Below are 10749 nucleotides of genomic sequence, written 5' to 3' on the forward strand. Positions count from 1 at the left end.
AGTCAGTTTTGTGGATGTTTATTAAATGGACACAAGACCCAAAAATCTGACAAAGACTTCATGAAACTGAATTCCTAAAAATGCAAAGGGAGAGACACCCACTGATACTGAAAGGTTGTTGTGGAATGACACAAAGACACCGGGATTCTTGGCCTCCGGAGGAGAAGAATTCAATCCAGGGCCAGAGACGAGGCTTGATCGCTTGGAGCTTTTGTGTAATAAAGTTTTATTAAAGTATAAAGGAGATAGAGAAATCTTCTGACATAGACATCAGAAGGGGGCAGAAATAGTACCCCCCTGCTAGTCTTCAACTGGATGTTATATAGTCACTAGCAGTCTGTTAATGAAAGAAAGGAATGTCTTCAAGCTCAGAATGGCACCAGGCCCCTCACCCATAAACGTGCATTTTGGGATAATCTTGACACCAGACGATTTATCCCGGGCCATAAAATGATTAACTTGAATCTTGTAGAAGGGCAGATTACCATACAAATAGTTTCATTTACATACATTAGGGGAACCATATCTTCGTATAACATACTGGTTTGTCAAGTAGGTTCTGAGCCATTTGGCAGAACAGATTTGAAGACAGAGTTTGGGGTAAATGCATAGTATATTAGCATAGCTTAAGACCAACATTTCCATAAGAAAAATGCATTGGTTAACTCAATATTTGAGAATAGTTAACTTCAGGTGAAACCAGGTGTCATTATGGCAACACAGTATTTTAAGAGAAACTTCCTTTTAAATTTGTATAGAGAAGAAAAAAATATCACTAGTTTGTTTCCTCCTGCCTCTTAAGAGAGAAAAAAATGTCTGACACTTGCAGGCTATTTCCTCCGTTTGGAGACCCCTGGCCTTCCTGCCTGTTACCCTCTCAATACCACCTTGGGACCAATATTCAGATCGAAGATCTTTCTGCAGACCCATTCAGCCAACCTCTTTCTGTGTATGCCCATCAAGTTAAATTCTGCTTCCTCCATTGGCAGAACTGGAAGGGAGAAATGGTGTCTTTACAGAGTTTCCCTCTTGAGGTTAAGTGGTGTTGGAAGCAGCCTTGCATCTGTGTATTACATTGCTGCATGGATGTAGAGAGACTTCTGCTTGCTTGTTTTAAATGAAATGTTTCTAAGATTTTTTAAAATTTTTATTTAGGTTTAGTCACTCAGTAGTGTCCGACTCTTTGCAACCCCGTGGACTGTAGCCTGCCAGGCTCCTCTGTCCATGGGACCCCCCCGGTCAGGAATACTGGAGTGGGTTGCCATTTCCTTCTCCAGGGGATCTTTCTGACCCAGGAATCGAACCCAGGTCTCCTGCATTGCAGGAAGATTCTTTACTGACTGAGCCCCTTTATTTAGTGAGTTGTTTTTATTTTTGGCTATGCTGAGTCTTCATTGCTGTGCGGGCTTTTGTCTAGTTGTGGCAAGCAGGGGCTGCTCTCTAGCTGCGGTGTGCAGGCTTCTCATTGCTGTAGCTTCTCTTATTGCGGAGCATGGGCTCTAGGGCCTGCAGGCTTCGGTAGTTGCGGCTCCTGGGCTCTAGAGCGCAGCCTCAATAGTTGTGACTCACAGGCTTAGTTGCTCCACAGCGTGTGGGCTCTTTCCAGACCAGGAAGACCGGTGTCTCCTGCATTGGCAGGTGGATTCTTTACCACTGAGCCACCAGGGAAGCCCTGTTTTTGATTCTTAGAGTGATGAGGAAGACTGACTTCAAAGAATAATGGAAACTTCCTCTATGAGAAGCCCTGGGCCTTGGGGAGACAGAGTCTAGGAGACTAGGAAAGTTTGTTCCCTGAGGACAGGGTGCAGAGCAAGTTGGGAAACACAACTTGCTCCAAGTTGCCTCCTGAAGACCTAATATACTCAATACAACCTTCTTACTGCCATGTTCCAGCCCCCCAAGGAAGTCAAACTATTCAGGGAACAGAGGAGAAATTGAACAATTTATCTAACAAGGAGTCTTGGGAATTGACTTATTGGCCCAGAAATCATAAATATTCCCTCTGTTCCTACAATTTATCCTCCACCCCAGCTTTCCTTCTTTGGGCCAGGAGGCCGCATGCCTTTGCCTTTATGAACATCTTTCTGTTCTAATCTAACTTCATCATTCTTGTCCTTTCCTGGAAGCAGAGTCAGCATCTTTATTGTCCATCAGCAGGGAGGTAATGGAACCATGTTTGCCTCATTCCCCTGTAATAATGTCAAGAAGATAAAAGATAGCCCTGTAAGTGGATCTGGGGACAAGAAAAGAGGGAGGGAGGAGAAGAAAGAGAGAGAGAACTTGGAGAGAATGCCAGAAGGTATTAGAGCTGCTATGTTCTCAGAGAACTGGGAAAGTCTGCTTGGCTCAATTCAACACACATTTTCCAGCCCAGAATCCAATAACCGCACTTGACTACTTAGTTCAACTTAGTCCAAATGTGATGCCTCCAAGTTCTTTCCAAAGCCCATGATTTTCAGCACAGTTCTTAGTACCTGCACCAGATAGTTCCAAAGCTCACTTGAGCATCTCAAAGAACAAAGGAGTTCCCACCAAACTTTTGTAGGTGAAGGTTTGAGTTCTTTCCATCACTGAGTCTCTGAAGCCCTTGGAGTTGCATATACTAAGCAGTCTTGCAATTCTCAGTATAATTTGCTATTATGCCCATTTCAGCATAAGTTGATAAATGCCTCTTGAGTCTGTTTCCTTCATTCAACTGTAAATTTATTAACACACTCTTGATTTTTATATTAAAGGGATTAAGAGTACAGGCTCTAGAGACTTTCCTGATGGTCCAGTGATAAAGAATCTGCCTTGCAATGCAGGAAGCTTGGGTTTGATCCCTGGTTGATCCCTTGATTCCTGGTCAGTAAGATCCCACATGCCTTGGAGCAACTCAGTCTGAGAGGCAACTAGAGAGTCCACCCACCAGAGCAAAAGATCCCACACGATGCAACAAATATTCCAAGTGCTACAGTTAAGGGTTGAGGCAGCCAAATAAATAAATAAAATTTTTAAAAGAGTACAGGCTCCATATTCAGACTGTGTGGCCTAGTTCTGCCACCCACTTTCTGTGGAACCCCACTTGATTTTATTAATCTCCTTGCATCTCCATTTCCTTATGTGTGAAACAGACCCAACAACATTGGGTTGTTCCGAGTAGCTAATTGACAAAGAATATAGAACAGTGCCTGGTACTGTAGGAAACAATCAAAAAAAAGAGAATCATTATTTATTTATGCATTTATTGAAGATGGGGTATATATCTTCTATATCCAGTTAAGATGTTGGCTACAAAAATGAACAAAGAAATCTATTTGCAGATCAGGAATAGAGACAGAGGCATAGAGAACAGACTTGTGGACACAGCGGGGGAAGAAGAGGATGGAACAAATTGAGAGCATAGCGTTGAAACATATACATTACCATATGTAAAATAGTTAGTGGGAAGCTGCTGTATAGCACAGGGAGCGTGCTCTGTGATGACCTAGAGGGCTGGGATGGTGTGGAGAGTGGGAGGGAAGTCAAGAGGGAAGGAAAATATGTATACTTAGTGGCTGATTCAGGTTGTCATATGGCAGAAATCAACACAGCATTGTAAATCAATTATCCTCCAATTAAAAATAAATTTTTAAAAAATGAACAAAGGCACACAGTTCCTGCTTTAGAGTGTCTGGAGGACAGGGTTTGTATCTATTTGTGTCTTTATCTCCACTACTCACCCCAAATCCTGGTGTAATGCAGCCACCAATAATTGCTTATGGGGAAACAAAAGACAGTGAGTGCATAAATAAGTGAATAAAAGTGATATGATCAGAATTATTCATTTTTATGACTGGAGTTAAGTTGCTTTACAATACTGTGCTAGTTTCTGCTGCACAGCAAAATGATTCAGCTTTGTGTGTACATATATCCCCTCTTTGTCACCACAGAGCATTGAGTAGAGTTCCCTGTGCTATACAGTAGGTTCTCGTCAGTTATCTCTGTTATACGTAGTAGCTTGTGGATTTTAATCCCGATCTCCCAATTCATCCCACCCTCCCCATTTCCCCCTTGATATCTATATATTTGCTCTCTATACCTGTGTCTCTATTTCTGCTTTGCAAGTAGATTCATCTGTAAACCATTTTTCCAGATTCCACATATATGCGTTAATATATGATATTTGTTTCTTTCTTTCTTACTTATCAGGAAGATTATTCCTTCAGTGATTTCCTGATGGTTTGGAGGAGACAGAAAGGATGCATGAGGACTAATTCAAGACTAATATTGACAACCAGAACTAAGAAGAGCCTTGATGCAAGTCGGTGGTGGGAGGAGGTAGATGGAAAGATGACAATAAGAACAGACAGTTCAGCTTGTAGAAGACGAACCAACTCATTGACAGATTGGCTTTGGCAGTGGAAGTAACAAGGGAGGAAAAGTCAAAGTTTCAGTCACAGGTGTCTGAAGTGATGATGATTTTATTCACAGAAATAAGGTCACCAGCAAAGAAACGGACTTTGTTACTTACATGATAAACTTGGTCTGCCAGGAAGAAAGAGAAAGGAAAACCACCGCTTTTATAATTATATAATTCTTTGTCAGATACTGTGTAGAAAATTTTACACCAACATCTCATTTAATCCTCAAAGCAAGCCTATTATCTATACACCATTATTCTCATCCCCTTTTGACTAAGAAAATGAGATTTTAGTGGTTAGGTGACTCACTTAAGATCGCCTAGCTAAGTGGAAAGCTGCCATATAGAACAGGGAGCTTAGCTCGGTGCTCTGTGAAGACCTAGAGGGAGGGGATATATGTATACTTATAGCTGATTTTCATGGTTGTACAGCAGAAACTAGCACAACATTGTAAAGCAATTATGCTCCGATTTTAAAAAATAAATAAAGATCAGGTAGCTAGTAAGGGGTGAGGCCATGAATCACACCCAGGTATTTCTCTTTTCACAGCCCTTCCTTAAACCTGAGATGATGCTGCCAAATGTTGGCTGAGATCATACTATATTGTTGGGCACTGTTTCAGCCACCTTCCATGGGCTACATGACTCCATCTTCTAAGAAGATCCAGGTGGGTATTATCACTCCCAAGGATAAAGATACAGAAAATGAAGTTTAGAGAGGCTGGAGGGGGAGGAGAGGGGGTTAGCTTTAGTGGCTCAGCCGCGCTTGACTCTTTGTGACCCTATGGGATTTCCCAGGCAAGCATACTGCAGTGAGTTGTCATTTCCTTCTCCAGGGGATCTTCCCAACCCTGGCTTTGAACCCGTGTCTCCTGAACTGGCAGGTGGATTCTTTACCACTGAGCCACCAAGAGAGGGTAGAAGTCACTAAGTAATGGAACCAGAATTTGAATCCTGGTCTGTCTGAATCCAATTATCTCAGTGCTTCCATCTTTCTACACTGAGTGAGTGTTAGTTGCTCAGTTGTGTCCAACTGTTTGTGACCCCATGGACTGTAGCCAGCCAGGTTCCTCTGTCCATGGGATTTTCCCAGGCAAGAATATTGGTGTGGGTTGCCATTTCCTTCTCCAGGGTATCTTCCCCAGCCAGGGATGGAACCCAGGTCTTCTGCATTATAGGCAGATTCTTTACCTTCTGAGAAACACTACATTCGTGCAAATTATCCTGGTATAAAAATTGAGTTGGCAGGCGGAAATTCAACTCTGGGAGTTAGGAGTCCAGAGTTGTAAGTCTGGAAATCAATTCTGAAAGCCATGAGACTTCTACCAAGAAGGTTTTTTTGTTTGTTTTTTCAGAGTTGGAGTCCCACCCAAGGATCCAACCCTCATCTTCTGCATTGGCAGGTGGAGTCTTTACTGCCAAGCCACCAGGGAAGCCTGTCATATTCCTACTATAATTTTGAAGTTATATATTCTATATCCATTATTTAAGTAGTTACACCTAAACTTTAATCACGTGTATTTTTAGAGAAAGTCCAAAATGTTCACTGTTTCTATTTTCCTGCAACTCAACACAAAAACATTACAACAATTTTAATTCCCCATTTTGTCTCATATTATTTTATGATAAATAAATCCCAGGTCTCATAGTATTTTAATCCCCCTTATTTACATGCATGGGCTTTTCCAATGACTCAGCTGGTAAAGAATCCACCTGCAATGCAGGAGATGCAAGATATTCAAGTTCGACCCCTAGGTTGGAAAGATCCCCTGTAGGAGAAAATGCAACCCACTCCAGTATTCTTGCCTGGGAAATCCATGGACAGAGAAACCTGGCTGGCTACAATCCATGGGGTCTGAAAAAGTTGGACACAACAGAGCACAGCATAGATGTAAGTTGTGTGTGTGCTTAGTCTTTCAGTCATGTCCTATTTTTTGTGCCCCCGTGGGCTGTAGCCCTCAAGCCTCCTTTGTTTATGGGGATTCTCCAGGCAAGAATACTGGAGTGGGTTGCCAAGCCCTCCTCCAGGGGATCTTCCTAACCCAGGAATCAAACCCAGGTCTCCAGCATCGCAGGAGGATTCTTTACCATCCGAGCCACCAGGAAAGCCTATGAGTGCTGGAGAGGGTAGCCTATCCCTTCTCCAGGGGATCTTCCCCATCCAGGAATCACACTGGGGCCTCATGTATTGCAGGCGGATTCTTTACCAGCTGAGCTACCAGGGAAGCCTGTATTATTACTATTTTAAAACAATGCTTTGTTCAGATTTTTTCTACAATACTACCAATTTCTTGGCTGATCACTGCTTCTCAGATAATGCTTTTTTCTGGATTCAGTTTGTTTTGTCATGAAGTAAACCCTTTAGTAGTTTCCCTAGCCAGAGTTCATGCATGGCTTACTGTCAGTCTTTGTATGAATCAGGGATGTTCAAGGGAGCAACCTTGAGCCAAATCTTGACATAAGAGATGTAAATACTACATCAGTGGTTCAAGATGGAACACATATATAAGTTGACATCATAGTTAGTCCAGATTGGAAATTTAGGGTGGATCCCCTGGAGGAGGAAATGGCAAGCCACTCCAGTATTCTTATCTGGGAAATATCATGGACAGGGGAACCTGGCGAGGCTTGCAAAGAGTTGTACATGACTGAACACAGGCATGCATGGTAATTGAAGGTAACCTCTTCGAATCTTTCAGAATCATCTCAATAGCGTTCATGTAACTTCACCCTTTCAAAACTTCCAGAGGAATCATACTCATGGAATCAGACAACCAAACCAGCTCCTCTGAGTTTATTCTCCTGGGACTTTCAGAAAAGCCAGAACAGGAGACTCTCCTCTTTGCTCTGTTTCTCTGCATGTATGTGGTCACAGTAGTGGGGAACCTGTTGATCATCCTGGCCATCAGCACAGACTCCCACCTCCACACCCCCATGTACTTCTTCTTGGCCAATCTCTCTTTGGTTGATTTCTGCCTGGCCACCAACACTGTCCCCAAGATGCTGGTGAACATCCAAATCAAGAGAAAGTCCATCTCTTATTCCTGCTGCCTGACACAAATGTACTTCTTCCATTTCTTTGGCATCATGGACAGTGTCTTAATAGCCGTGATGGCTTATGATAGGTTCATGGCTATATGTCACCCCTTACGCTATACCACTATCATGAGCCCACGCCTTTGTGGCCTGCTGGTTGGAGGCCCGTGGGTGTTTTCCGGCTTCATCTCCCTCACCCACATCCTCCTGATGGCCCGTCTGGTTTTCTGTGGCAATACTGAGTTGCCTCACTATTTCTGTGACCTCACCCCGCTCCTCAGACTTTCCTGCACTGACACCTCTGTGAACAAGATCTTTGTGCTCACTGTGGCAGGGATGGTCATAGCCACGCCTTTCCTCTGCATTCTGGCCTCCTATGCTCGCATCATTGTGGCCATCGTGAAGGTGCCCTCTGCAGGAGGCCGGAAGAAAACCTTTTCCACCTGCAGCTCCCACCTCTCCGTGGTTGTACTCTTCTATGGGACCACCATTGGGGTCTATCTGTGTCCTTCATCTGTCCGCACAGCCGTGAAGGAGAAAGCCTCTGCTGTGATGTACACTGCTGTCACCCCCATGCTGAACCCCTTTATCTATAGCCTGAGGAACAGAGACCTGAAGGGGGCCCTGATGAAGCTGGTCAACAGAAAAATCACCTCATCCTCCTGACCACCAGGACACCTGGAAGCTTCCAGGGAGTTATGATGTAAACATCTGGGTCCTTGGGCAAAAATCTGGATTTGCATGGGTTGGAAGAGTACCACTTTAAATTTTGAATTGCAGAAGCTCAAGATAACCCTGTAACTATTTTCTCAATTATTGGGACCACTGAGTGTTCTTCGGGGCATGTCTCATGCTGTAGTTGTGCAAGGATCAGTCTAGTTCTAACAGATTGGATTTATTCTGGTTCAGAATCTACTTTGCCGTCTTGTCACTCAGTAATATCCGACTCTCTCGAGACTCCATGGACTGTAGCCCAATAGGCTCCTCTGTCAGTGGGATTTCCCAGGCAAGAATACTGGAGTGGATTGCCATTTCCTTCTCCAGGGGATCTTCCAGATTCAGGTATTGACCCGCGTTTCCTGCATTGCAGGTAGATTCTTTACCAACTGAGCCACCAGTGAGCACTCAACAAATATTTATTGAGTATGTATCCTGGGTTTGATGTTAGATGCTGAACATAGAGTCATGAACAGGAGTAACAAAAATCCTTATAGTTTGAAGTTTATAGCTGACAGTTGGAGAAGTTCTTTGACAGTTATAGTAAAATGGAATATAAACATAAGACGAAAGATATAGTAGGAATATCCAACAAAGTCTGGAAGGGAGAATCAGGGAAGGTCTCCTGGGAGAGGTGAGCCAGAAACCCAAAGTATAAGATGGTATCATTTGGGCCAAAGGAGGAGAACGAGTGCCTCAGAAAACCAACAACATGTGAAAAGGTGACAGAGCAAGTGAAAGAGAGAAAAACATGCATCTGTGAAGTGAGAAGTCCAGTTATGGTGAATGACTTGGGGAATGCTAGGTCCTGGGGGCTTTAGGACCAAGCTCAGAGTATGGCCTTTCTCCCAGGAACCAGAAAGTTAATTTGACTTGCAGGGACCAACATCAAAGAGCAACTTTGAATGAGCTGTCCACCCTTCCTGTCATTTATCCTATCTTCTTGGGGAGCAAGATGGTTTGTGTTAGATAAAAGTTGTGCAAGGCCCAAGGGATTAAGAGATTCAGACCATACACTAAGAAAGTGAAGAACCATCACTTGTGGCATTTATCTTCATAGACAAAGAGGAGAATATTAGTCAATTCAATGATGATCCTCTAAACCAGAAGAAAGTTGAGGTATGTCTCCTTCTCAATACATACCTATGTGTGTATTGCATTACTTATTCCATGCAATGCAATAAGCAGTAACACAGCTGATACTAGAAACGAGAGCTATTCATTGCACATTTCTGCCATCTTACCATGCTTCTCTGAGCTCTTTCCATCGTTCTAAAGCTCCTATAAGGGCGGTACATTATATGTATGTCTATCGTGGTGTAGTCTTAATAGTTATATGGAGTGTACGTGCATGTGTGTGTGCGCTCAGTCGTGTTCGACCCTTTGTGACCCCATGGACTGTAACCCACCAGGCTCCTCTGCCCATCAGATTTTCCAGGCAAGAATACCGGAGTGGGTTGCCATTTCCATTCCAGAAGATCTTCCTGGCCCTGGGGTTGAATCTACGTCTCGTATGTCTCCTGCATTGGCAGGCAGATTCTTTAGCACTGCACCTCTCATACGGAGATTTACAACTAAAATGGAAAAGAGTGGCGACTTTGAATGGGGCCAGAAATTTTCAAATGGTTCTAAGCAGCTGACACCATCTTAAGCAGAATGGTTTTGCATAATCATACATCTAATTTGCTTTTGTAGCTTTCCTTTCCTTTTTTTTTTTTACAATCTCTCAATTATTTATTTAAACCTTTCCTAATAGAAAATTGTAACACACACAATGCTGACATAATTGTTTAATGAACTCCCAATACACCTCTTGCTTCGGCAACAGTTACCAACCTCTGGCCAATCCTACCTCATCTACAACTTTATCTCCTTCTCCCACGCTTGTATTCAACAACTTAATGTTCTAATTTTTTCACTGGAGTATAGTTGCTTTACAATGTTGTGTTAGTTTTTGCTGTACAGCAAATGAATCAGCTATGCATACACACATCCCCTCTTCCTTGTACTTCCTTCCCATTTAGGTCATCACAGAGCATTGTGGGAACAAACGGTTCCCTATGCTATATTGTCTGTTCTCATTAGTTTTATACATAGCATTAATTGTGTATATGGGTCAATCCTAATTTCTCATTACTTTCCACTCCCTTTTCCCCCTTGGTGTCCACACATTTGTTCTGCACAACTGTGTCTCTATTTCTGCTGTGCAAATAAATTAATCTATACTATTTTTCTAGATTCTACAAATATGCATTAATATATATTTGTTTTTCTCTTTCTGATTTACTTCACTCTGTACCACATTTTCTAGGTCCATCCACCTCTCTGCAAATGACCCAGTTTCATTCCTTTTATGGCTGAGTAATATTCCATTGTATATATGTACCACATTTCTTTATCCATTACTGTATCTTAATTTTTTAAATAAATTACCATTTGAGAAAGGCATATTAGTTTAACACAACCTCATTCAAAGCTAGATTGCTTATATAGGTCACTTGATGGACCTATTTTTTATTTTTTTTTAAAAAGAAGGCAGACAGATTGAATGCACATGTATTATTATTCCTGGGGACATAACCTCACTGTTATAAGGACTGAATATCATCATAAAT

The 10749-nt window shown here is 42.5% G+C and overlaps 1 protein-coding gene across 1 annotated transcript; it reads left to right on the forward strand.

The window, feature by feature from the left end:
• The first annotated feature begins 7141 nt into the window (after positions 1–7141).
• Positions 7142–8083, forward strand: LOC129558605 (olfactory receptor 1M1). Its single transcript, XM_055429897.2, has one exon. It carries the CDS (start codon positions 7142–7144, stop codon positions 8081–8083), a length of 942 nt encoding a protein of 313 aa, XP_055285872.2.
• Positions 8084–10749: the final 2666 nt, after the last annotated feature.

Source organism: Moschus berezovskii, chromosome 8, assembly GCF_049115385.1.
Source record: "Moschus berezovskii isolate FMDL1 chromosome 8, NW_MosBer_1.0, whole genome shotgun sequence".
Taxonomy (NCBI): domain Eukaryota; kingdom Metazoa; phylum Chordata; class Mammalia; order Artiodactyla; family Moschidae; genus Moschus; species Moschus berezovskii.

Bases quoted from the DNA above. Each gene is read 5' to 3' on its own strand.
- LOC129558605 (XM_055429897.2), top strand. From the start codon at position 7,142: ATGGAATCAGACAACCAAACCAGCTCCTCTGAGTTTATTCTCCTGGGA.